Source organism: Eptesicus fuscus, chromosome 20 (genome assembly GCF_027574615.1).
Source record: "Eptesicus fuscus isolate TK198812 chromosome 20, DD_ASM_mEF_20220401, whole genome shotgun sequence".
In the NCBI taxonomy this organism is placed as follows: domain Eukaryota; kingdom Metazoa; phylum Chordata; class Mammalia; order Chiroptera; family Vespertilionidae; genus Eptesicus; species Eptesicus fuscus.
The window spans coordinates 6630597-6657914 of record NC_072492.1 but is presented as its reverse complement, the minus strand read 5'-3'; the positions used below and the strand labels follow the sequence as shown (position 1 = coordinate 6657914).

The 27318-nt window shown below is 44.8% G+C and overlaps 1 protein-coding gene and 1 pseudogene across 1 annotated transcript in view; both read left to right on the top strand.

The window, feature by feature from the left end:
* The window catches only part of ARHGAP44 (Rho GTPase activating protein 44), a 183873-nt gene that overhangs the window by 81087 nt on the left and 75468 nt on the right, over positions 1-27318 (top strand). The window contains exons 2-4 of the mRNA XM_008153578.3: positions 7801-7840; positions 8235-8339; positions 19301-19377. Coding sequence (XP_008151800.1) covers positions 7801-7840; positions 8235-8339; positions 19301-19377 — 222 coding nt within the window. The remainder of the gene's footprint in view (positions 1-7800; positions 7841-8234; positions 8340-19300; positions 19378-27318) is intronic.
* On the top strand, positions 19881-19977 carry LOC114227078 (U6 spliceosomal RNA; annotated as a pseudogene).

Here is a 27318-nt window from a genome sequence, read left to right as displayed (position 1 = left end):
GCAGTGTGGTGGGTGCCAGAGGGAAGGGGATGGGAGGAGAAGGGGGTCCTAATATATGGTGGCAGGAGAAGATTGGACTTTGGGTGGTGGGCATGGAGTGCAATATACAGATCTTGTAACATTGAAGCCCACGCCTGAAATATATATGTTCATGTTGACCAATGTCACTCCAATAAATTTAATAAAAAACCAGTTGGTTATATCTCTCTAGGTCTGTTTTCTTTATTCTGCCCTGTTGATTTGTCCTTTTCTCCTTTCACAACCATAATAATCTTAAAATTGTGTAGTAAGACCTACAGAGTTATTCTTACTTGCTTTGTAGTTTTATATCAATTTTAGAATCACTTTGTCTATATCGACAACAAATCCTGTTGAAATTTTGCCAGGGATTACTAATTTTGTAAATATATCTTTATTATGCTGTCTTTCAATCCAGTGACACAGTATGTCTCTCCATTTATTTAGACCTCCTTTGATTTCTTTCACAAACATTTTGTAGTTTTCAGCATACACATTCTGCGTGTATATTGATAGATTTATATCTAAGCATTTTATTTTTTAAAGCAACTGTCAGTGGTGTGTATTTAAAAACTCAGTATTCATGTGCTCATTACTAGTATATAGAAATAAAATTTATTTTGCATGTTTACCTCGTGTCATTCCTTTTGTAGATTCCTTGGTATTTTCTATATAGACAATCATGTCATCTGCAAATCGGGCATTTTTATTTTTTCCTTTCAGATCTCTATTTTTAAAAATGTTTAATGTTTTTTATTGATTTCAGAGAAGAAGGAAGAGGGACAGAGAGATAGAAACATCAATGATGAGGAAGAATCATTGATTGTCTGCCTCCTGCATGCCCCCTATTTGGGATGGAGCCCACATCCCAGACATGTGCCCTGACTGGGAATGGAACCATGATCTTCTGGTTCATAGGTTGACGCTCAACCACTGAGCCACACTGGCTGGACCAGATTTCTCTATTTTTGTCTTCTTCTCTTGCCTTGTTTCACTGGTTCAAGCTTCCAGCACTATGTCAAATGAGTGTTGAGTTGCAGACATACTTGCCTTGATCCTGGTCTTAAGGGGAAAACATCTAGGCTTTCAAGTGTAAGTGTAGTATTAACTGTAGGTTAGGTTTTTTGTTCGTTTGTTTGTTTTTGGGGGTGTTTTTTTTTGTTTTTGTTTTTGTTTTTTTTTTGCAGATGTTCCTTATCAAGTTGAGAATATTCCCGTCTATGTTTTATGAGAGTTTTTACCAAGAGTTGGTGTTAAATTTTGTCAAATGCTTTTTCTACATTGATTGATATGATCATGTGTTTTTTCTTCTTTAGTCTGAATTTAATAATATGTTGGATTACATTGATTTCCAAATCCCTGACATAGTATTTCTGGAATAAACCTAATTTGGTCGTGGTGAATAATTCTTTTTATATGTTGTTGAATTGTATTTGGTACTATTTTATTAAGGGTTTTTATTGTTGTTAATCCCCACCCGAGGATATTTTTCCATTGATTTTTAGGGAGAGTGGAAGAGAGGGAAAGAGAGAGAGAAACATTAATGTGAGAGAAACACATCAATTGGTTGCCTCTTACATGAGCCCCAACCAGGGCCCTGGCCAGGGAGGAGCCTGCAACCAAGATACATGCCCTTGACCAGAATCAAACCCGGGACCCTTTGGTCCTCAGGCCGATACTCTTATCCACTGAGCCAAACCGGCTAGAACTTAAGATTTTTTTGCATCTATGTCCATGAGATACATTGGTCTGCAGTTACCTTTTTAAATTTTTTCTTCATCTCATTTTAGTATCAGAGGAATACTAGTTTCATAAAATTAATTAGGAAGTGTTCCCTCCTCTCCTATATTCTGGAAGAGATTATGTAGAATTGGGATTAATTATTTTTAAACATTAGGTAGAAATCTCTTAGAAGCCTCTGGGTCTAAAGATTATTATTATTTTTTTAAATATATATTATTGATTTTTTACAGAAAGGAAGGGAGAGGGATAGAGAGTGAGAAACATCTATGAGAGAGAAACATCAATCAGCTGCCTCCTGCACACCTCCTACTGGGGATGTGCCCGCAACCAAGGTACATGTCCTTGACCGGAATCAAACTGGAAATATTCTCAAGGTCTGTTGTTGCAAATGTCGCTATTTCAGTCCGCAGGCTGACACTCTATCCACTGAGCCTAACCGGTTAAGGCTAAAGATTTTTTTTTTTTTTTTGAAACTTTTAATAATACAAGTTCAATTTTTTTTAAAAAAAGAGTATATAATTTTAAAAATATTTTTTTTTGTTTTAGAGAAAGAGAAAAGAGAGAGACATTAATTTGTTATTCTACTTATTTATGCATTCATTGGTTGATTCCTGTATGTGCCCTGACCAATTATTTATTTTACTAGAGGCCCGATGCACGAAATTCGTGCACGGAGGGGGGGCGTGTCCCTCAGCCCAGCCTGCACCCACTCCAATCTGGGACCCCTCGAGGGATGTCAGACTGCCTGTTTAGGCCCGATCCCGGCAGTTGGACATCCCTCTCACAATCCAGGACTGCTGGCTCCCAACTGACCACCTGCCTGCCTTCCTGATTGCCCCTAACCACTTCTGCCTGCCAGCCTGATCACCCCCTAACCACTCCACTGCCAGCCTGATTGATGCCTAACTGCTCCCCAGCCAGCCTGTTTGCCCCCAACTTCCCTCCTCTGCCGGCCTGGTCACCCCTAACTGCCCTCCCTTGCAGGCCTGGTGCCTCCCAACTGCCCTCCCCTGCTGGCCATCTTGTGGTGGCCATCTTGTGTCCAAATGGGGGCAGGATCTTTGACCACATGGGGGCAGCTATATTGTGTGTTGCAGTGATGGTCCATCTGCATATTACTCTTTTATTAGATAGGATAGAGGCCTGGTGCATGGGAGGGGGCTGACTGGTTTGCCCTGAAGGATGGGGGTTCCCTTGGGGCGTGGGGCGGCCTGAGCAAGGGGCCTGTGGTGGTTTGCAGGCCGGCCACGCCCCCTGGCGACCCAAGAGGAGGCCCTGGTATCTGGAATTTATTTACCTTCTACAATTGAAACTTTGTAGCCTGGAGCAAAGCCAAGCCTGCTGCTCGCTCCGCAGCCAGCAGCGATTTCTGTTGGAGTTAATTCACCTTCTATAATTGAAACTCTGTAGCCTTGAGTGGAGGCTTAGGCCAGCAACAGGATCGCTTCTTTTGTTAACGAGGAAACCCAAGCCTCCCTCTCGCTCTCAGTGGCTATAGCCATCTTGGTTGGGTTTATTTGCATATTTCCTCCTGATTGGCTGGTGGGCGTGGCTTGACTGGTGGGCGTGGCTTGACTGGTGGGCGTGGCTTAGGCGTAGCGAAGGTGCGGTCAATTTGCATATTATTAGGTAGAATATTGGGTATATTGTGGTCATTTATGCATTTAGTCCATTTTGTATAAGTTGTCCAATTTACCATACTTTCCGGCGTATAAGATGACTGGGCGTATAAGATTTTCCTGGGTTAAAAAGTCGTTTTATATGCTGGAAAATATGGTATATTGGACTATATTGATGGGATTAGATATAATGGATTAGATATATTGGACTACCGTATTTTCCGGCGTATGAGACGACTTTTTAACCCAGGAAAATCTTATACGCCCAGTCATCTTATACGCCGAAAAATACGGTACATATGCATAGTTGTTTAAAGACATCCTTTGAAATCTACAAGATTTTGTAGTGGTATTTCCTGTTTCATTTCTATTATTAGTAATTTGTGGTTTTTTTCTTTCTTTTCAGTTGTACTAGGGGTGTTTTTTTGTTTTTTTTTTTCATTTTACTTATCTTTTCAAAGAACATGTTCTTTCTTTCATAGATTTTTCTCTATTATTTGTTTTGTTTTAAATTTATTAATTTCTGCCATTTATGATTTTCTTCTTTCTGCTTGCTTTATACTTATTTTTGGTAATATTTTTATCATTTGTTATAGTAAGAGATTGCTTCTTTTTATAATACTTTTTCTAATGTAAGGTTTAGTCTATAAATTTTCCTCTTAGCACTGCTTTGACTGTGTCCAATATTTTTTAAATATTGTATTTTATTTTTATTCATGCTAGTAATTTTATTTCTCTTGTGATTTTCTGTTTATTCCATGGATTATTTAGATGTTTTTGTTTTTGTTTCTACTTATCTATTATTTATAGGAGAATATACTGCCTATGATTTCAGTTCTTTCAAATCAGTTGAGATTTGCTTTATGAACACAGATATTTTCTATCTTGGTATGTGAACTGGGAAATAATGCATATTCTGCTAATGTTGGATGGACTATTCTATAAATGTCAAATTCTGTTGTGTTCTCACATATTTTTGCTGACATTTTAAAAAAAAACTAGCTGGTCTATCAATAGTTGACAGAGGGAATGTTGAAGTCTCTATAATTGTGGATTTCTCTGTTTTTCCTTTCAATTCTATCAGTTTTTGCTTCACGTTTTGCAGCTTTGTTGTTTAGTGCATGCACATTTAAGGTATATCTTCTTGGTGAATTTGGTGAATTGTTTTTTTTTTAATCATTATATTATGGTTTTCTCTGGTCATTTTCTTTTTTTATGTCTATTTTATCTGATATTAGTACTGCCACTTCTGTCTCCTTTTGATTAATGTTTGCAGGATGCTTTTCCTATCCTTTTACTTTCAACCTACCTATATCATTATATTTGAGGTAAGATTCTCGTAGACAGCATATTTATAATCCACTCTGAAAATCTCTATTTTTAATTGCCATATGTAGACCATTTACATCTAATATTATTATGGATATATTAAGGCTTGTGTCTGCCATTTTACCTTTTGTTTTGTATTTGTTCTTTTTGTTTTTTTATTGCTTTGTGGTGTGTTTTTTTCTTTCCTTTCTATGGTTAGTTTCCCTTTTGATTTATCTATAATGTTTTTGAGTATATCTCTGTGTAGCTTTTTTAAGGTATTACATTACATATACATAACTTATCACAGTCTATTGGTATCATTTTACCAATTTGAATGAAATCTATCAAAATCCTTCCCCAGTTATGATATAATTTATTTAAAATTTCCTCTACATACATTTAGAACCGTATCACACAATGTTACAAGCTTTGCTTCAACCATCAAATGTAATTTAGAAAACTCAAGAGGAGAAAGAAAGACTTGTATTTACAACTTTTGCTCAGCATGTTCTTTTTTCCTTTCTGATATTTCAAGGTTCTTTTCTTAACCAATTTTTTTAGAGACCTTTCTTTAGACAACTGATAACAGTTTTATTTTGTTTTTCTTTAACTCGGAATATCTTGATTTCTTCTTCATCTCTGAAGTATATTTTCACTGGGGATAGGATTCTAGATTGAGATTTTTTCTTTCAGCATTTGAAAAATAGTGTGCCACTCTCTTCTCTTCTACATGGTTTCTCAAGAGAAATCTAATTCTAAGTGTTCCCTCCATTTGTGAGGTGTAATTTCTCTCTCACTAGTGTCAAAATTGCCTTTGTCTTAGTTTATAGAAGTTTATGAGTTTTGGTGAGAATTTCTTTGTGTTTATCCTGTTTGGGGGTTGCTCAGCATCTTCAGTAGGTAGGTTTATGTGTTTTACCAAATTTGCAAAATTCTCAGCCATTATTTCTTTGAATATTTTTTCAGCACTGTCTTTTTTATTCTCTTTTTCTGATGACATAAATATTTAATCTTCTGTTATAGGCCTACAGGTCCCTGAGACTTTATTTTTATTTAGTTCTTGGTTTGGTCTGTTTTTGCTCTGTTGTTTAGATCAGGACATTTTTTATTGTGCTTCCTTTCAGTTCATTGATTCTTTCCTTTGCCCCCTCTATTCTGCAGTTGAAAGCATCCACTGGGTTTTTAAATTTTACATCATTGCAATTTTTCAGATCTAAAATTTTCATTTCATTCTTCTTTATACCTTCTTTTATGAGACTTTCTATTTTTATTTGTGTTAAGCATATTCATACTTGCTCATTGAAGCATTTATATACTGAATGCTTTCAAGTCTTTATCAGATAATTCTAACATTTCTGTCATCCCTGATGTTGACATTTGTTTATCGTTTTTCATTCAATTTGAGATTTTTCTGGCTGTTGGTATAATGAGTAATTTTTTATTGAAACCTGGACATTGTATTATATTATGAGACACTGGGCCTTACTTAAACTTGCTTTTTAGCTGGCTTTCCTCAAAGCCAGCAGAGGGAGGTAGAATTTTTCTTTGTTACTGCCAAGTGGGAATAAAAACCTAGGTTCTCTACTCTGCCTTCTTGCCCCCACTCCCCCAAGAGTGGGGTGCTCCTCGTTATTGCTGGGTGGTGGTTGGAATTCTGGCTCCCCACCAGGCCTTCACTGATCCCTCCCTGGCTGGGAGGGGGAGCGGTGCCTCAGTATTGCACCCCCTTGGCTCTCATTGACACCATGGAAGAGGGTGGCCTCGTTGGGCGGTGGTGAAAGCCCTGACTTTCCACTGGGCCTCCTGTGACACCACCTCCCGGGGAGGAGGGGGGATGTCCAGGCTACCCATGCGGTTCCCATTGTCACTGCCCAGCAGGGATCAGTGTCCCAGTTCCGTATTTATTTTCTCTGGCACTGATACCCGGCTGTGGGGAGGGAGGGGGGATGGGTGCCTGGGGAGAGTGGCTCCTCCCTGCACCCTGCTCAGCCTTTGCCTGTGTGGGTAGGCTAGGAAAACAGGCTTTTCTGTAGTGTTTGGCGGAGTGAGCAGTTATTGCCTATAAATAACTCACTAGGAAAGTTAAGTTACAAAGACCAGGCTTTGGTTGGGCTGTTGTGTCTGCACCCTTTGGCATTTCAGGTCGCAGCCTCCTAAGCTCCAAGTTTGAAACATAAGAAGCAAAAATTCCCACCACCCATTCCTTGGGTCCGGAGATTCCTAGCCAGTCCGCCTGTCCTCCACCTGCAGTTTTCTTATGTTTGTTTTGTATATAATGCCCTTGGTTTTGTTTGTACTTAGTGAGAGGAATAGGTGAAATGTGATTACTCCGTATTCCCAGTAGCAGAAGTTCTGTCACTCACTGATTTTTTAATACATCATTCTTCAATATTTTATACGTATGCTACAATCTTTGATGAGTTCAGTCTCTCTCTGCACGCTTAGTGTTGATTTGTTTTCATGTGAATTGGCATTTGGTGAGTGTGAGAGAGAGCTGAGTGTGGGGGGGAGAGAAAGAGCACACCTGTGTGGAGAACTCACGCCTGAGCGGTCCCTCCGAGCATCTCCGGGCGCTGAATCGGGAATGCTGTTCTCCAAAGACTTACACCTCCCTCTGCCCCGAGGCCGGGGCTGCCCACAGGTCTGGACCATTCAGCCAGTTCCGGGTTCTGTCCCTGAAAACCTCAAGGTCAAGCCCCTCACTGGCTGGGGGGCTGACACTGGTGGCCGGGTCTCCGTGTCAACATTGCGTGTGTCACCGGGACTGTGTGCTGCGTCTGTGTTGGCAGTTGTTTTTGTTGGAGGGATCGGGGGGGAGAACCTGCTTAATTCTGTTCCCTCACAAACTGGTCTGGGAAGACAAAAAGTGTGTTTGTTTTATTCACCCAGGTTGCTGTCTGTAGCAGGAGACTCTGCAGAGTATGTTTGCAAATACTAGAGTATGTTAAGTTGCTGGTCAATTTCTGTATTATCTGTATTTTCTCTTAGAAATTGTTGCTCCTATTGTCCCCACTTTTCTCATCTCTCCACGAGAGGACATAGTGGGGAGTAAGTATGAGAGCTCCTAGTTTGTTTATTTGGCTGATGGGTTTCTTGTTTTTCTCTTTAGGGCAGAAAAGACTGAAGTTCTGAGTGAAGACCTCCTTCAGGTAAGGCTGCCCGGCTCAGCTGATAGACCCCGAGGCTGTCCTCCCTGTTAAACCAGGCCATTCCCAGTGTGTGGCACCGTGAGCTGCTCCCACGCAGGTCTGTGGGGAGACAGACACGCTCTATCATTTGCACAGTCCCTGGCGTTCTGATGACCAGTTTGGGTAAGATTTTTAGGAGACATTTGAAGTCATTTCCTTGTGCGCTTAGCAGTGGCCCCATCACCTGAGACCAGGCCCCTTCCAGTCCTGCGGAACGGGATGTCTCCCGGCAGCGCCCTCTCTGCAGAAGCACGCGGCAGACCTGCCTGATGTCCAGACCTAGGACCCCTCCTGACCTCGCCCGCACCCAGTGACGCCCCCCCCCCCCCCCCCCCCCCCCCCGCTCTGTGTGCAGGTGGAGAAGCGCCTGGAGCTGGTGAAGCAAGTTTCCCACAGCACGCACAAGAAGCTCACCGCCTGTCTCCAGGGCCAGCAAGGCGCCGAGGCCGACAAGCGCTCCGTAAGTGCCCTCCCAGCCGGGCAGGTTCAGATTTGCCTGCTCATGACAGGGGTCCCTCTGATGACAGGGCTCCCTTCGATGACAGGGTCCCATTCTTAGGGCTGTGTTTCCTATCGCTGTTTATACAGTCACTTCTGTGTCTGAGAATCGACCTCCGGGATAGCTCCTGTGTGACGGCCCCTCCCTGCCCTTGAACCCCACCTGGAGCATCCTCTGCCCTCACCTGGCAAGGTTGCAAGTTTCTCCCTGTGTCCTCCTGGTCTGGGCAGCCGGGAGGCTTGAGATCTCACATTAGGGGGCTTTCACCCTGCTCTTAGCCCTGCTGCAGCTCGTTCACAGGTTCCATGGCCTCAATAGTGTCTTAAGGCCTCCTGGGAAAAGTTATACTGTTTTTGGAGGTTACACGTGACCTATAAAGACCCTGGAAAACAGTTTTTGCTAAAACGAAGCAATGAAGCGAGCGTGCTAAAGGAAAGTGCTCTAATGTCTGTGGAGAACCCTCATCAGTAATAAGGCGCTGCATCATGTGATCCCACTGGATAGTCCTAGTGTAAGCTGTCGGTGCAGGCTTACTTCACTTCCGAGACCCCGCCTCCACATCTCCACCAATTAAAATATATTCTTAGATGGGATATGCAATCTAGGAGGTTCATTTTTCCTTCCTTAAATTTACAATCAACATGTTTGGTGGCTAATTTTATTATTTTAATCCTCACTGGGTTATTTTTTTTTGGGGGGGATATTGGCCACTTTATTTTTTTAATATTTTTTTAATTTCTTTATTGATTAAGGTATTACATATGTGTCCTGATTCCCCCATTACCCCCCACCTCCCATTCATGCCCCCACCCCCCTGTTGTCTGTGTCCATTGATTAGACTTATATGCATGCATATAAGTCCTTTGGTTGATCTCTCCCCTTACCCCCACTGTCCCCTACCTTCCCTGAGGTTTGACAGTCTGATTGATGTTTCTCTGTCTCTGGATCTATTTTTGTTCATCAGTTTATGTTGTTCATTATATTCTACAAATGAGTGAGATCATGTGATATTTATCTTTCTCTGCCTGGCTTATTTCACTTAGCATAATGCTCTCCATCTCCATCCATGTTGTTGCAAATGGTAAGAACTTCTTTTTTACCACAGCGTAGTATTCCATTGTGTAGATGTACCACGGTTTTTTAATCCACTCATCTGCTGATGGGCACTTAAGCTGTTTCCAAATCTTAGCTATGGTGACTTGTGCTGCTATGAACATAGGGGTGCATATATCCTTTCTGATTCGTGTTTCTAGTTTCTTGGGATATATTCCTAGAAGTGGGATCACTGGGTCAAATGGGAGTTCCATGGGTTATTTTTTAATTGATTTTAGGGGAGGGGTTAACAGAGAGAAACATTGATTGGCTGCCTCTTGTACACACCCTGACAAGGGATCAATCAAACCAGAAACCTGGGTATGTGCCCTGACCGGGAATCAAACCCACAACCTTTAGGTGTATAGGACAACCCTCCAACCAACGGGGCCACACCGGCCAGGGCTGTTTGAGTTTTTTCTGACCTGGAGTTACTGTGGACTTTTCGTTTCCTGGTGGTCCCCAGAGCACCCCTGCACACACACCTGTGTCGGCCTCGTTTCTATTGATTGCCATGGAGTGCGCCAGCCTCACCCTTCATCCCATCGCATGCTGCAGGACAGGACCCATTCCACATGCTTTCAATCATTCCATTTTCTTCCCAGCCTGGTTCTATCTTTCCTAATATTCCCAGCAGGAATCACTCACGTGTGGTAGAAATAAAATGTCCGCAGCTTTGAAAAATGTCCATCAGGGATTCCAGCAAGGGGAACCTGGACAGTCAAAGGGAGAGTTTGCAAAATTGCTTCGGACATGAAACCCTTTAACCAAAGAAACCTCAGAGTGAGTCTCAGGAGCAGTTCTGGTGGGAGCCGGCAGCCAGGCCTGCCCATCGCCCACCTCCTTTGTTTTGTTCCAAGAAGCACTGTTTGTAAAATCATGCATCTACAGCGCAGTGTCTTGATATCATGAGTTGCCTCCTGAGGCTTGAAACGCGGGCCTTGCTGTTGATTGCTACCAGCATTATTGGTCCGGGATAAGGTAACATTACCTAGGTTTGTAGAGTTTTAATTGGATTGAGGGTCTTGCATATTATCTCAGTTAGGATAATTGATCCTCCCTGAGGGTTCTAAAATACGGTGTATTAATAGGAAAGTTGAGCTATGGCAAGGCCAACGGACTGAGGGATGGTTGGCACTGAGAAGATAGTTTGCGACTTACAGTTCCCCAGAGGAGGGGCATCCGTGCCACTCAGGGCCACAAGGAGAAGCACCAGGGTCAGGGGAAGAAGCAGATGAGGCAGCTGAGCAGGCTCGGGTTGGCTAGTTTGAAAGCTTTCAGAGTCTGGGGGACACAGCGGCTGCCTTTAGTTGTCTGGAAACTGGGGGGTTGGGGCAGGTGGGTGGTGGACCAGAGTGTGAGGGCCCCATAAGGGAAGCGGTGGGGGCTCCCCATTGCTTGGTTTGCATTTGAAAGGCACATTCTTGGGAGAGTTAGTTACTGTCCCTAGGAATTGGCTAATCCTGGGAGGGGCAGTCCTTCCAAGGTTAGCCAGGCCCCAGATGCCAAAGCCTCAGAATGGAAAAAGTAAAAAACATAGTTAATTAATTCACGGATTCAGCGTGAGTGACTGACGTCAGCACAAAGGCACTTCTTGTCTCACTTAACTTGTTGGAAGTAGCTGGTCCCAGGTTTGTTCATCAGCTCCAGGCGTTAGGTCTACACAGAACCACATGGAAGGCAGGAAGTGTGAGGGTGGTGGGAGGGTTCTTATCTGGGAGAAAAATATCCTGCCCAGACCATTTTCTTTCGTGTCTCCCTACCTAGCTGCAAGGGAGGCCGAGAGGCGAATATGTGTCTGAGAGAAATGGGTTTGCCGTGACTGTCCATGATTCACCTGCTAGGACACCCACCAGGGGCTGGTTAGCAGGAAGACAGGCCTGCAGTGTGGCCAGGCCCTGAGGGCTACACCCTGGGGTGGGCAGTGACTAACCTATAAATGAGGCTGCCCTGAAGAAGTCTGGTGGAAGTAGGTGCTCAGGCATGTACACACCAGTAACTTCACTACACAGATTTCAAATGCTTAATTCCGCCAGGGATTCCTTTTCCTATCCTCCTATAATGCAAGTTGATCTGGCTGAAAAGAAAGTCAAAGAGCTACTGAAAATATTCAGCAGTCACAGACTAGCAGGAAAATACTTCCGAGGCTAAATTTTTCAGTTTTTTCTGAAGTAGCACTTCAAGAGATTTAATGGGAAATGGGACTTATTAATTGCCTCAAATACTGAAATATGTGCCTAGTTCTTTGTGATTATTAGGTAAGGAGATGGGTCAAGTCTTAGGAATGGGTGAAGAGAGAAAGGGAGAAAGGAGGGGAACTAATAGATACAGACAACTGTACCGTGTTACCAGAGGGTGGGGGTGGGGTAGTAGAAGGTAAAGGGGCCAGATATTTGGTTGAGGGGAGATGATGTGACTTTGGGTGGTGGGCACACAATGTGATCATGTGTCACAGAAACGCACACTTGAAACCTTATTAACTAGTGTCATCCCAATAAATTTAATAAAAACAAATAAATAAAAATGAAGTGGGGGAAAAGCAAAAAAGAAGGAAACATTAAGAAAAGAAAACAGAGAGAGAGAGCAGACACCAGGAAAAGTGGTGGTGGGGACAGATGAACAGACACCAGCAGGACTTGGTGAAGGACCAGCTGTGTGGGGTACGGAAAGGGAGGAAAGACTAAGGGATGATGTCTGGGATCTGGATTTGCGCAGGCAGGTGGATTTACTATAGAATATTCTCGACTTCTCTAACAGGTACTGCTCCTGATAGAGCTGAAAATTCTGTAGTTCACGGGGTTCTTGAGTCAAGGACCATATTTTCTCCCTAGGTGATCTTATCAAGTGTCACGGACTCAACAGTCACTCAAGCCAGGGCCCCTGAAACCCTCTCCATCCCTCATCCCCCACATCCACTCACCAAGTCCTGCTGGCTCCTCCTCCAGAGCACTTCCATTGGCTCCAGCGTTGGCCACACCAGTCCAAGCACTTGTTGTCTCTTGCCTGACATAGCGGTTCTTAGCAGCCTTTCCACTCCCCACTCTGACCCCAACCCCTTCACAATCCATTCTCTACAACCTGAGTGTCTAAAATGGGAACCAGTTGATGCCACTCTCCTGCTTAAATCCCACAAAGCATTCCCGTTGTAGAATAAAATCCAGCTCCTTACCTTGGCCCTGGGACCCTGCGTCTCGGAGTTCAGCTCTTGCTCCCCTCCCCTCAGTCACACTGACCTGTTACTGAACATGCTCAGCTCATATCCTTGGGGCCTTTGCACTTGCTCTACCCTCCGCCTGGAATATTCTTACCCAGTATTTTAGGACAGCAACGCATTGTCCCATTCTTTCCGCTACCACCTAATGTGTTTGCTTCCTCCATCCCCCAATCACAGCACCCTATTTTATTGTCTGCATAGCACTCTTTATTCTCTGGAATCATTATGATCATTGATTTGCTCATGTGTCTGTTCCCCATCACTGATACGTGAGCTCCGTGGGAGCAGGGATCTCGTCTCTCCATCATGACTATATTCTTTTTTTCTTTTTATATATATTTTTATTGATTTCAGAGAGGAAGGAAGAGGGAGAGAGAGATAAAAACATCAACGATGAGAGAGAATCATTGATCGGCTGCCTCCTGCACGCCCCACACTGGGGATCAAGCCCACAACCCAGGCATGTGCCCTTGACTAGAATCGAACCTGGGACCCTTCAGTCCTCAGGCCAATGATCTAACCACTGAGCCAAACCAGCTAGGGCACAACTATATACTTAATGCCTGGAACAAAGCCTGCCACAGGCCAGGCAATGCTAAAAATAAATTGTGTCATGAATGGATGACCCATGAGTATTTTGGGCATGGAACATGCCTGACACACCAGCAAGCCAGCTTGGATCCTTGATGGCTCTGAACTTCAGCCCTGGACCTGACTAGCCCAGGGTGAAACTCAGCTCTGCTGCTTCCTAATGAAGCCTGGCCTTGGGGAATCAGTTGCCTCTTTATGCCTGATTCCTTCATATGGAAAGCGGGGATGGCAATAATGAATCCCTACCCAGAAGGGTGTTTGGGAATTCAGTGAGGTGATGCATGTAAATGCCTAGCACAATGCATAACGTGAATAAATATAAAGACATACCGCCTGCCGCTGTCATTCTGGCTTCACTGTTAGGCCAGAATGACCCCTGAGAACCCCCGAGCACCAGCAGCAAGTCCGGGTGCATCTCAGGGGCGGGAACTACAGAGGAACTGCTTGGGCTTAGAATTAGTAGACAGAGGTGTTCAGAGATGGGGGGCGTGGCGTTGTGTGTGTTTGGGGAATAGATATCAGAACTGACTTTTTGTCCGAGTCATCCTTTAAACTGTGTTGCTTATGCCCAAGATAATTTTAGAGACAGCAGTCATTGCAGACAAGTCAGAGCGACTGCTTCTAAACCCCAGAGCATTCTGCCTTTCCTTCCCTTGATTCCAGCACTCGAGATCAGGGAAGAGTTTATTAAAGAGCCTCTCTTTGACCTGAAAATCCCTGGCCAGGATGAGGTTTGCTGCGTGGGGTTGTTTTACCTGGGCGCTAACACTCACCTGAGTACCAGGTGGCTCTCAGCCTCGATCCTTGTCGGTGGAGGAAATACTGGGGCAACTTTTCTAGATCTGTGGGCAGTGAAATCCTTCTAAGACTAAAATGAATTTTATTCATTTAGTTTTATTTTTTAATTACAGTTGGTACTCAGTATTATTTTATATTAGTTTCAGGTGTGCAGCATAGCAGTTAGACATATGTATAATTTACTAAGTGATTCCCCCCAATAAGTCCCATCCCTCTGGCACCATACACAGTTCTGACAATGTTATTGACTATATTCCCTAGGCTGGACTTGACCTCTCTGTGGCTGTTCTGTAACTACCCATTTGTCCTTCTTAGTCGGTTACCTCTTTTACCCATCCCCCAGCCTCTTGCACCCCTCTGTTTGTTCTCTACCTATGAGTAAGACTCAGTATCCTTATATGTGAAGTGGGTAGAGGTGAGCATCCTATGGGGAGAGAGGCAATAATACTTCAGTTGTAGGCAGTGATAGGTTCAATGAGATCAGTACAGCGCCTGGCATCTACTGAGCCCTCAATTTTTTCTTTGTCTCCAGTCATTTCTTTAGAAAATGAAATAATGTGTAGTCTGTTGTGGGTTGCAGTCTACTGACTTCTATTCTACTGCCTTTGATCGCATATTGTCTCATTAATCCATCTCTTCCTCTTTTCTTTTTGTGGATTTCTTCCAATTTTTTTAATCTTTAAGCATCTACACAAATAAACTCTTCATTAATTTCCACTGAGGCTTTACCCAGTGAGCCTCCCACTCCTGCCCTTGGGACCCACACACTCTTTCTTCTTAATGTCTCTGCTGGAGTGAAGTCTTCCTCACATGAGGCCCTCAGGCCACAGCACAGGCCCTGGTCTGTGAGAGTCACGCCATCAGTAGAGGACTGCAATGAATTTCGTCATCTTCATTCAGTGAGCTATGTCGTCATTTAAACAAAAAAGAACAAGGTAGCCCTGGCCAGTGTGGATCAGTTGGCTGGGCGTCGTCCCGTGTACTGAAAGGTCACTGGTTCGATTCCGTCAGGGCACATGCCAGGGCTCCATCCCCAGTAGGGGGGGCGTGCAGGAGGCAGTGATTGATGTTGCATTCTCACATCCATGTTTCTCTTTCTCCCTCTTCCTTCCTCTCTCTCTAGAAATCAATAAAAATATTTTTTTTAAAACCAGAACAAAGTAGCTATATATGTCATGAGAGGAAATGACCTGAAATGATATTTAAAAAGGAAAGCAAGGCATAGGGTATATAGGAGGCTGACATTTGATAGCGAACAAGAAAAAGTTATTCTCCTTATTAAAATGCTAAGAATTAAAAGGCAGTTGAAGCAAGAATAACTTCTCATTTTGTGGTGCTTTGCACTCTTTGCCCCCTGAGAGGCTCTGGGAATCATTAGTGAGGGTGTGAAGTGACTAGAAATGACCAGGAAAGAATGTGGCCCCTGGCTCGGCAGGAGGCCCCTCCACTCCTGCACTTCAAGCTGGTTTCCAGTGTGAATGTTGGAAGACAGGCACTCGGCTGTCCCTCCCTCCCCTCCCTCCAGGACTGATCCGCCAGTGGTCCTCGGGCTGTTCTTCTGCTGTTGGTCTGCTTTAATCACCCGCGGGCACAGCGTCTGGTGACTCACTGACCGGACTGGTAGAGATATTTCTCCAAAAGATGTAACTCCTCGGCTATTAGCAGTTCCCTTTCATTTGTTACAGGCGAGATCCTCCCTTACCTTGCTCCTTGTCAGATTCTGAAGGATCGGAAGAGCTGTGGCCCTGCCCTAAAGGAGGGTCATGGGACTCTGGGTGCTCGCAAAAACCAGAATGGCCATTGTGTGTGAGCTCACAGTGCCACGCGTGTGCTGTCTGACCCAGGGAGGAGCGTCCTCACGGGTTGGTTGCTAGGATATTTTAGGAACTTGCAGATTGAAGACCTTGCCTTAGGCCAGGTTTCTCCGCCTCCGCACTCCTTGTGTTGGGGGCTGGGTAATTCATTATTCTGGGAGACTCCCATGTGTTGTAGGATGCTCAGCAGCAGCCCTGGCTTCTACCCACTAGATGCCAGTAATGTAACCCACATTGTAACAACCAGAACAGTCTGCAGACATTGCCAGATGCCCCAGGGGGCACGAATCACCCCCATGAAGAACCAGTACCTTAAGTGCCATGTTCTCTCTGTGAGCATAACAAGTATAGCTGCTCAATTCTTTTTCTTTAAACTGCTTCAGACATTTTTCTAAGATTTGCTTTAAATAACCCTTTTTAATAGGTGAGGCGGGAATAGATGCTCTCCTAAGATACTCTTTCCTGTGCCTTTAAGTAAGTCACTGGAAACTTGTACCTAATAGCTTTGTAGGACAGTCCGAAAGTGGTGCTTTAATTTGGACGTATTGTTACTGAGTTGCCTGGTCTAGTTTTTTGCTAGAAGAATGTTCCATTTTCTTTGAAATGATGGGGCAGTAAGTTTATCCCTCGAGTGAAGGGCGTCTGGCTTCAGTGGAGTGGGCCTGTCTAAGGCAGGGAGGGGGGTATATTTTAGACCCGACGAAGGCCTGATCCACACAGGTGCCACGGCTCTCTCCACCTGAGTTACCTCAGGAACCACATGAACTTCCAGGTCACTCCGGGAGTTGACCTCCCTCCTAGGTCTCCCCTGGAGGTGCCGCAGAGGGTGGAGGTCTCCTGGAGCTGTTCAAACCAGATTCCTAACTCTAGTGGATGGAGCCCCCCAAACCTATCTCCAAGATGATCCCGCTCTCAAGCCATTGAGTTGTCTGTCTCAGGATTGGGGTTATCTTAATCCAACCATGTTCTTCTTCTTTTTTTTTTTTTAAATATGTTTGTTGATTTTAAAGAGAGAGGAAGAGAGAGAGATAGAAACATCAATGATGAAAGAGCATCATTGATCAGCTGCCTCCTGCATGCCCCCACCTGGGGATCGAGCCCACCATCCGAACATGTGCCCTGACTGGGAATGGAACGGTGACCTGGTTCGTAGGTAAATGCTCAACCACTCTGCCACACCAGCCATGCTGGACCATACTCTTCTTAAGCCCTCCAGCTGTCCCCAGATGCCCTTCGAGTGAAACCCAGTGCCTGCCTCTGGCTGACAGGCCCCGCATGATCTCACCTCTGCCCGCCTCCCACCGCTCTCCCTGTCACCTCTGCGCTCCGGCCCATTGGCCTCCTTGGGGACCTGGGGCTGGCCATGCCGTTTCCCTCCTCACAGCACGTTCACTCCCTTTACCTGGAATGTTCTTTTCCAGATCTTCTTGAGGCTTAGCTGACTAGCTCTCTTACTCCAGACCATCTTAAATGTCACCCCCTTCATGCAGCTCCATACCCCACGGCTGCCCACTTACCCATCCTCTCGCTTTCTCTTGCCCATAGTGCTTCCAGCTATTTGAAAGGATCTCCTCCATAGTTTCTGCATTTATTACTTGTCTGCCCGCACTAAAATGTACGTTCGGTCTCCTCTCACTCAGCACCGGTCGGTGCCTGGGCAGGCACTCCTGTTACTGATTGGACATGAGTTGGAGCGGAGGCTCTCCGAGGAATCCCGCAGGAGGCGTGGGACGGGATGCAGTCCAGCCTCGTTCCCTCTGAAGGGCTGTCGGTGTCGCAGTGGGGACTGGAGGACCTGCTCGCAGCTCTGACCTCGTTGTCAGTGTGTGCTGGGTGGGTTAGGCTCAGGAGGAGAGGGCCTGGCAGGAGGAAGGAGGGAGTGGGTCATGCTGCACTCCTGTAGCAATATTCTTCTTCCTCCCCGCCTCCCTCCTTCTTCCCCCCTCCTTCCCACACAACATAAAATTTACCATTTTAGCTATTTTAAAGTGTACAATTCAGTGATATTTAGTACATTCACAACTTTGTGCAACTACCCTCACCATCTAATTCCAGAACATTCTCCTCATCCCCAAGGAAACCCCATATTCATAAGCAATCATTCCCTCTTTCTCCTCCCACAGCCCCCGGCAACCACTAATCTGCTTTCTGTGTCTGGATTTGTTTATTCTGGACACTTCTCATAATAGAATCGTACAGTCTGTGCTCTCTGGTGTCTGGCTCCTTTCACTTCGCATGACGCTTTTAAGTTCATCCAGGTTGTAGCCTGTGTTAAGACTTCACTCCTTTTTATGGCTGAGTAATATTCCTTTGTTTATCCACTCACTCATGATCTTTGAGCTGTTCCCGCCTTTTGCCTGTTGTGAACAGTGCTGCTGTTCACATCCATGCACCTGTTTTTGTCTGACCATTTGTTTTCAGTTATTTTCAGTGTCTGCCCAGGAGTGGAATTGCTGGGCCGTATGACAGTAGTTTACCTAATTGAAATACTGCTGGACTTCTCCCCAGTGCTGCCCCGTGTGCATTTCCACCAGCAGCGCATTGGGCTCTGGTGTCTCCACATGCTCCCCGATACTCATTTTCTGATTTTCACAAATGTATATTAATACGAGTATAGCCATCCTAGTGTGAGGTGGTGTCTCAAGGTGGTATCTTTGATTTGAATTTCCCTAATTACTAATGACGTTAAGAATCTTTTCATGTGCTTGTTGACTGTTCTATCTTATTTGGAGTGTGCCTTTTTGTTGAAGCTTACATTCTTTGTATTGTAATGGTATGTGAAAACTTTTTTCTCTTTTTTTTAATAATTTTTTTTTTTTAATTTCAGAGAGGAAGGGAGAGGGAGATAGAAACCTATGAGAGAGAATCATCGATAGGCCGCCTCCTGCACGCCCCCTACTGGGGATTGAGCCCACAACCCAGGCATGTGCCCTCACCAGGAATTGAACAGTGACCTCAGTGGTCAATGCTCAACCACTGAGCAACACTGGCCGGACTTTTCTCTTTCTTGACCATAATCTGCCTCATATATAAAATGTGGCTAGTACACTTTTCAGGTGAGGAGTTGATTTTTGGAAATTAAAGCATTACTCCAATCTTTGTTAATATAATTTTGAAATTTTCTCTTTTTTTCTTGCTGCCGTCCCACTTTCTGTTAAAATGCAGCATGTAAATTTTAGGCTTCTTTTCCAAATTGACAAATTTAATTCGGTTTTACTTTTCTGAATTTTAATATTTCTGAATCTGTCCCATCATTATTAAACCCTGTAAATGTTTAGGTTTTAAACATATTTTAAAGTCATTTTGTTTCTGAGCTAATATAATATCTAGGTGAGTATTTGACTTTTTGCTGTTTTAAGGAAAGCAGGCAACTGCGGAAAGTAGTTTTCATTGCAACCGTTTTCTCCTTTCAGAAAAAATTGCCTCTGACGACACTGGCCCAGTGTTTGATGGAAGGGTCAGCCATCCTGGGAGATGACACACTTCTTGGGTAAGGTGACACCATGCGTGGGTTTGCCAAATCTAGGTAAGTCCCCATCCGTAGAAAGGGGACCAGCACTGCTTGGGGAAGCACTGAGGACGCCTTCAGACTGGCCACAGACTCCCTGCAGAGGAAGGAAAGGTTGCCAGTGAGAAGCAAAACCCCAGGCCCAGTTATATTTACTGCCTCTGCAGTGGGGCACCTCCCAGGCGGAGAATTAACATAAAACTGCTGACGGACAATTGAAATCCCTAGGGTTCCAGTAAATGCAGATATGAATCCTCTCAATGTCAGATGTCAAATACGTATGGGATTCCCAGAAGAGCAACTCTGGCTGGTCTTGAGCTTATAATAAAAACAGACTAAAAATAGAATGCACATGAGAGAGACTCCTCAGGCACAATGAGGAGGAGAAGCAGTGCCCTTAGGAACAAAAACAATAGGGCAGTCTGAAAGAAAATATAAAATAATTATGTTTAAAATGAAATTTAAAAATTAAGTAAGGACATTGTTTGCTTTGGCAGCACATGTTCTAACATTGGAACAATATATAGAAGATTAGCACGGCCCCCTGCGCAAGGATAAATTTTTGAAGTAATCATATTTTAAGAAAAATGTTGTAACTATGTATGGTGGAAAGTGTTAACCAGACTATTGTGGTGATCATTTTGCAGTATGCACAAACATTGAATCATTGTGTTGTACACCTGAAACTAATACAATGTTACTAGTGGCCTGGTGCACGAAATTCGTGCACGGGAGCGGGGGTGTCCCTCAGCCCGGCCTGTAACCTCTCTAATCTGGGACCCCACGGGGGACATTCCTCAATCCAGGACCACTGGCTCCTAACCACTCACCTGCCTGCTGGCCTGATTGTCCCCAACTGCCCCCCTTCCGGCCTGATCACCCCTAACTGCCCCCCCACTGGACTGATTGCCCCCAACCAGCCCCCTGCTGGCCTGATCGCCCCCAATTGCCCACCCCTGCTGGCCTGCTCGCCCCCAACTGCCCCCCCCATCTGCCTGCTCATCCCTAACTACCCCCCCTGCCAACCTGCTCACACCCAACTGCCCCCCCCCCACTGGCCTCACCCCCAACTCCCCCCCCTGCCAACCTGCTTGCCCCCAACTGCCCCCCCCCCCCCGCCGGCCTGCTCGCCCCCAACTGTCTCCCTGCTGGCCTGCTCACCCCCAACTACCCCCCCCCTGCCAGCCTGCTCACCCCCATTTGCTCCCCCTTCCAGCCTGATCACCCCTAACTGCCCCCCCCCCCCCCACTGGCCAGCTTGCCCCTAACTTCCCCCCTCGCTGGCCTGCTCGTCCCCAACTGCCACTCCCCACCAGCCTACTCGCCCCCAACTGCCCCCCTCCACTGGCCTGCTTGCCCCCAACTGCCACCCCCCACCGGCCTGCTCACCCCCAACTGCTACCTCCCGCTGGCCTGCTTGCCCCCAACTACCCCCCCCTGCTGGCCTGATCGCCCCTAACTGCCTCTGCCTCGGCCCCGCTGCCATGGCTTTATCCGGAAGGACGTCCAGAAGGTCTCCCAGTCTAGTTAGCATATTACCCTTTTATTAGTATAGATATGTCAATTATGCCTCCATTTAAAAATTAAGTAAGGACAAAATAATCCTTGACCAAAGAAACAAACAATATGAAAAAAATATGCAGAATCAAAGGAAAAAAACAATAGAACTTCTTAAAATTCAAATTATACTTACTATAATATAAAATCTTATTAATGATAAACAGAAAATTGCACTCAAATAAAAAATTGGTGAACTTTAAAACAGATCTGAAGTCACCACTTAGAATGAAGTATAAGAGAAAAGGATGTAGGCATTATTAAATGGAGAGGCATGGATGATAGAATACAAAACTATGTCTAGCAGTAGTTCCTAAGAAAATATGGAGAGGGAAAGTTTATGGTTAAATTTTTCTTTTCTAGATTTTAGATTTGATGAAAGACATAATCTTTAGATTTAAGAAGCACAAAAAGTCCTGATTAAGATCAACACAAAGAAATCTATCCTTGGGCACATTGTCATAAAACTGGAAATTATTAAAAAGAAAAAAGGTTTAATTTAAGCAGAGAAAAAGATAGTTACATATTAAAGAGTAATTAGACTGATAACAGACTATTTATTCATCAGCCAAAATAAATGCCTGGAAATAATGAAGGAAAATCTTCAAGTATTGAGCGAAAATATAGGAATGCAAGATTCTATGACAAACTAAATTATTATTCGAGAATAAAGGGATAATAACAATATTTCCAACCAAAAATTTAGAGAATTTACTGCTTGTATATTCTCACTGAAAGAACTAGTTAAGTTCATGTGAAATAGATTATGTCCAGAAGACAGGAATGAAATGCAAGTAGCAAGATAGCCTTTGTAAAAAAAATAAAAATAAAAATAGTGAATATGGTGTGGGAATGAAAACAAGTCTTTTTTCCTCTATGTATTTTAGGTTCCTCTCCTGTGGCTCTGCAAATTAAATTGGCAAAGGACAGATTAATGAGAAAAGCATGCAAATTTTATTACTGTGTGCAGTGTGTATGTATAGGAGGACTCGGCCATTAGTAACTCAAAGGAGTGGCTAAAACGGGCTGATATAGCATCTCAACAAAAGAACAATAATTTTCAGAGAAGTGGCAAAACAAAGGAAAAGAAATTTGAGTTTCTAGGGCAACAGATTATGGGACGGCAATGATATGGAGAAACTAGTGGAAAATAAGAGTCATTAGTAAAGTTCCTTACTTCTTTGGGGCCTTCTCTAGGTGGTAAGAGCCCAGAGTTACCTTTGTCCTTCCTGGTAGTGTGGGCAGGAGAGACATCTCTACGAATTTATGTTCTGCTTTTAGGCAAGTGGGGAGGAGGAGGGAGTGTAGAAGTGTAGAGGCCTTATTTTGTATCTGAATCTTCTCAGTTGCCTTCAGCTCAAAATAATCCTTATGCCATTATGGCATATTTCGGCACATTCTGCTACCCTTTTAGTGTAAGTAAATATTAATAAGCATTGAATTAATGGTAGAAACATAGTAATGATTAATTTTATGGGAGTTGAAAGCAAAGTGACACTAAAATACTAGAAAATATTAACATGAAACATTGGAAAGGGGATTAGTGCTGCAGGTCCTTACATTGTTTGGAAGGAGAATAAAGGTAGTACATTTAAAGTAAATGCACAAATTAGAAAAGTTAGAGTAACCATGAAAAGAATCGAAATAGAATGTATAACTTCAAAATAGTAAAAGAATAAAAAGGGAAATAAAATAGAAAAAACACAGAAGGGACTAAAAGAGAAAAAAGTAAGCAAAAAAATAAGCATAATAAATAGAAAACAGAAAATGAAAGTAACTGTTATTACTGTATGTATTTGTAATCGTTAGGGATTAAATGGAAAAAACTCAACTGTTCAAAATATAGAGAATGTCAGGTGGATAAATGAAATCATTATATGCTCTTTCTAAGAGTCACACCTAAATCATGACACACACGGTTGAGAGTAAGGGATGGAGGATACCCAGGTAAAGATGACGTACTGAACACACGCATCTACTTTTTTTTCTTCAAAATCTACAACAAAGTGATTCATTTTTACTTAAAAGGCATAAACCCAAAACAAGAGGAAAGACAAGAGAGAAGACAATAGCAATAAAATTTTATGAGCTGTAAAACAAGATTGATTGGGAACTGACTTAGCAAGTTCCCGAAATCTGACTCCCAAGGCAGGCTATCCAGAGAGCCCACCCCACTTACTCCTTGATATGCGGACACAGCTCAGGATTGGTGGCACCAGGCATGTCGGAACAGTGGGTCTCTGGGGCTAGGGAAGTGATTGAACTTATGAGTGAGGATTGAAAAGCTAATCAAGTACCCCTTGGGTTGTTCAAACCCAGCACTTACCTCACCTCTGGGAGACTCATCCCTTCACCCCCAATCCCAGCTGAATTGTGGAGCTTTATTCTCTGGGTAAAACAGCTTCTCTAGACTGGGGACACCAGGTAAGGGTAGCGGTTATTCAAGAAGAGACTTAAGTGACCTCCTGCAGCTGGACACTGAGACTCCAGCTGTCTCTCCACTCATGCAGCCCTCAGGCCCCTACTCCCTAAGCATGAAACTGGAAGAGCCTTCTATGAGGTGTCTCCAGCCCCACGGGAATGAACTAAAGACCAGAAGCCGCTGAAGCGGGCAGTGCTCCAGTATGCAGCCCAGCTAGGTCACCCTGCAGACGAGCTCCCAGCTGTGAGCTTTGCTCACAGTTTCCAAGATGCTGGTCTCTATCCTTACATACAGACAGGACTGAAGACCACCAGGCACTTGAAACTTAGACACCGAAACAATCCTACCTAATAAAAGATTAATATGCAAATTGACCATACCTTTGCTACACCCACAAGCCACGCCCACCAGCCAATCAGAGCGAGTATGCAAATAAACCCAACCAAGATGGCTATAGCCACAGAGAGCAAGGTTTCCCAGGCAACAGAGGAAGCCAAGCTTTCCGCCTGCCCTTGCCTGCCTAAGCCTCCACTCAAGCTACAAAGTTTCAATTATAGAAGGTAAACAAATCCAAACAGAAATGGCGGCAGCCACGGAGCTGTAGAGAGCAGGCCAGGGTTGCCCCCGGCAATGGAGGAAGCCAAGCTTTCTACCTGCCCTGGATGGCCTAGGCCTCCACTCCAGGCTACAAAGTTTCAATTATAGAAGGTGAATTAACCCCAACAGAAATGGCTGCCGGCCACGGAGCGAGCAGGAGGCTTGGCTCCACTCCAGGCTACAAAGTTTCAATTGTAGAAGGTAAATAAATTCCAGATACCAGGGCCTCCGCTTGGGTCGCCAAGGGGCATAGCTGGCCTGCAAACCACCACAGGCACCTTGCTCAGGCCGCCCCACGCCCCAAGGGAACCCCCATCCTGATCCAGGACACCCTTCAGGGCAAACCAGCTGGCCCCCTCCCCTGCACCAGGCCTCTATCCTAGCTAATAAAAGAGTAATATGCAGATTGACCATCACTCCAACACACAATATGGCTGGCCCCATGTGGTCAAAGATCCTGCCCCCATGTGGACACAAGATGGCCACCACAAGATGGCCAGCAGGGGAGGGAAGTTGGGAGGCACCAGGCCTGCAAGGGAGGGCAGTTGGAGGCGATCAACCCTGCAGGGGAGGGCAGTTAGGGGTGACCAGGCCGGCAGAGGAGGGAAGTTGGGGGCAAACAGGCTGGCAGGGGAGCAGTTAGGCATCAATCAGGCTGGCATTGGAGTGGTTAGGGGGTGATCAGGCTGGCAGGCAGAAGTGGTTAGGGGCAATCAGGAAGGCAGGCAGGCGAGCAGTTGGGAGCCAACAGTCCTGGATTGTGAGAGGAATGTCCGACTGCCCGTTTAAACGGGCAGTCAGACATCCCTCGAAGGGTCCCAGATTGGAGAGGGTGCAGGCTGGGCTGAGGGACACCCCTCCCTCCATGAACGAATTTTGTGCACCGGGCCTCTAGTTGGGGAAATAGTACAAGAGTGAAATCAGGAAAAAATAGATATTGCCTGGGGGAGGAGAAGATTTCAGGAAAATTATCACTTATATTTTCAAGTGAGAAGAGAAAATAAAGCCTCTATTAAACAGAAAATAGGATGTGAATAAAAATATTTATGGGAAAAGAACTCAGAGATTAAAAGCAAGCTGATAGAAATGAAGAATATGACATTCTCAGTAGGTTTGGAAAATGAAGTTGAAGAAATCTAGTAAAGAGGCCAAGAAGATGATGACAGACAATAGAAAAGTTGGGAAAGTAGAGGACGTTTTAGGCTTCAATGACAGGAGTTGTGAGGGAAGGAGATAAAGGGATGATGATGATGATGATAAAATGATCTGAAAGAATGTTTCAGAACCAAAGGACATGTAAGGGCCTCTGAACTCCCAACACAGTAAAAAAATTAAACCTGCGCCAGGGCTTCCACTCACTAGTGAACACTAGTGACAAATAAGAGATTCTGCAAATCTAGAGAGAGAAAATTGTCACATCAGAGGGTCAAAAATTTGAATGCGCCCAGCCTTGCCAGAAGCAACAATGGGAGCTGGAAGGTGATTGAGCGATGCCTTCAGCAGCCTGAAGGGCTAAGCCCGGTCTGCCCAGTGGTCAGTTGCTAGGGTGGAGGGCCGTGTCCTGATGAGTAAGTTCTCAGAAATCGACGTCCCATCCACAGCTAAGCAAGATGTGCTGTGTGATGAGCGAGTGACCAGGAAAGGGAGACAGAGACTGTAGGGACCAGGACAGAGAGAGAACCTGCAGGAGATGGTGGGGGAAATGTAGGACAGAAGACAAACAGCCTAGAGAGACGCGGGTCTGGGAGAGAGGAATTCAAGAAGATGAAATTCGTTCACATCAAATGTAGTTCAGCGTCTAAGAGACAAACTAGGAGAGTGGCAGAGGATTTGGGGTTCAGTCAGGTCCGTAGAAGACTGAACAAGGAAATCAAAACCAGGCGATTGTGAGCTGCAGAGAGAACAAACCAATGTGCAGGAGAAAGCACTGGCCACTGCACGACCCAGCCTTCCTCCACGTGGCATTCCTCCAAAAGGCAATGCTGAGCCCCTGTGGTCTTAATAAATGGAGGGAGGGGAAATGTAAAGACAGCTAAATTCCCATTTTCCAAACTCAACAGTCAACAACTAATGCTTACAATTGGAACAAATTAAGAAGTAACATTAGAAATATGGAGGCAAGTAACAGAAGAATCAGGTCAAACACACCATTAAAAAGGTATAAAAATAAGCCTGGGTGTTGACATTTATAGCGGATATGAAAAAGGATTTGCATGCCCTCTGCATCCACACCCATGTCTGTAAGTATATAAAGAACTCCTACAACTCAATTCAAATGACATATCCCGATTCAGAAATACCAAAGAATGTGACCAGGCTCTCCGCAGAAGAGGGAGCCTGCTGGACCCACGACATGAGAAGGCAGTCAGGTAGTCAGCAACGGGAATTAAAACCAGGAGGAGAGAATGCTCTGTAGCCACGGGTGTGGCAGAGATTAACATTTCTGCCCGCACCAAGGGCTGGCCCGGGGGCAGGGCAGTGGGACTCGCCGTGGCATCGGCGCCTCTAGTGAGGTTAAGGGTGTGCGCACCTCTCCTTCGCACAGAACGATCCTCACACATGCAGAGACTGCACAAGCACCGGTGCCCGGCCACCGCGTGGAAGAGCCACGCCCCGTGGACCGTGGGAAGGCTAGTAAGTGGTGGTTTGTTCACAGAATGGAACTCTGGACAGCAAAACAACCTAGTTCTGTATGTGTCATGATGGGTACGCCCCAAAGACAACGATGAATTTAAAACGCATGTAACGGAAGGCTAGATTCCGAGGGAAATTATTATGTAAATGCTTTACCGTAGGTGATGCTTTATATACTGTAAGTGAGCACACATACATTTGGTGAGAAGTGTACAGTAAGCATAGGGAAGGTGCATACTAACCTTAGAATAACAGTGGCCGCTTTTATTGATTTGTAAGAGCGTTTTACACGGGTTTCAGTCAATGTGGTACCATGAGAAGTGAGGGACTCCCTGAATGCTGTTCAGGGGAATGAACCTTCTTGAAATGTATTCTTGCATCTAGGAATATGGTAAAACTTGCCACTCCTTGGGCCTTTTTTCTTGGCTCCTTCTTAATAACCTTGGAATGGATTTCCACTCCTGCTTTGTCTGTGCCTCCCGCATTAGAAGGGTTTATGGCTGGGGAGAGGTTTTCTCTAGGGCCTGTTGAAAACAATGTCTCCAGTGCCGGGGGGAGGCAGGAGCCCCTGGCTCTTGGTAGGCCTGTGGGCTGGGCCTGTGCGTCGTTCTCTCCGCATCTCTCTGTGTTTCCTTACGTGTTCCCTCTACCCCAGGCACACAGTAGGTACTCAGCATCCTTTAAAAAATTGATCAATTCAGAAGTAATAGTGG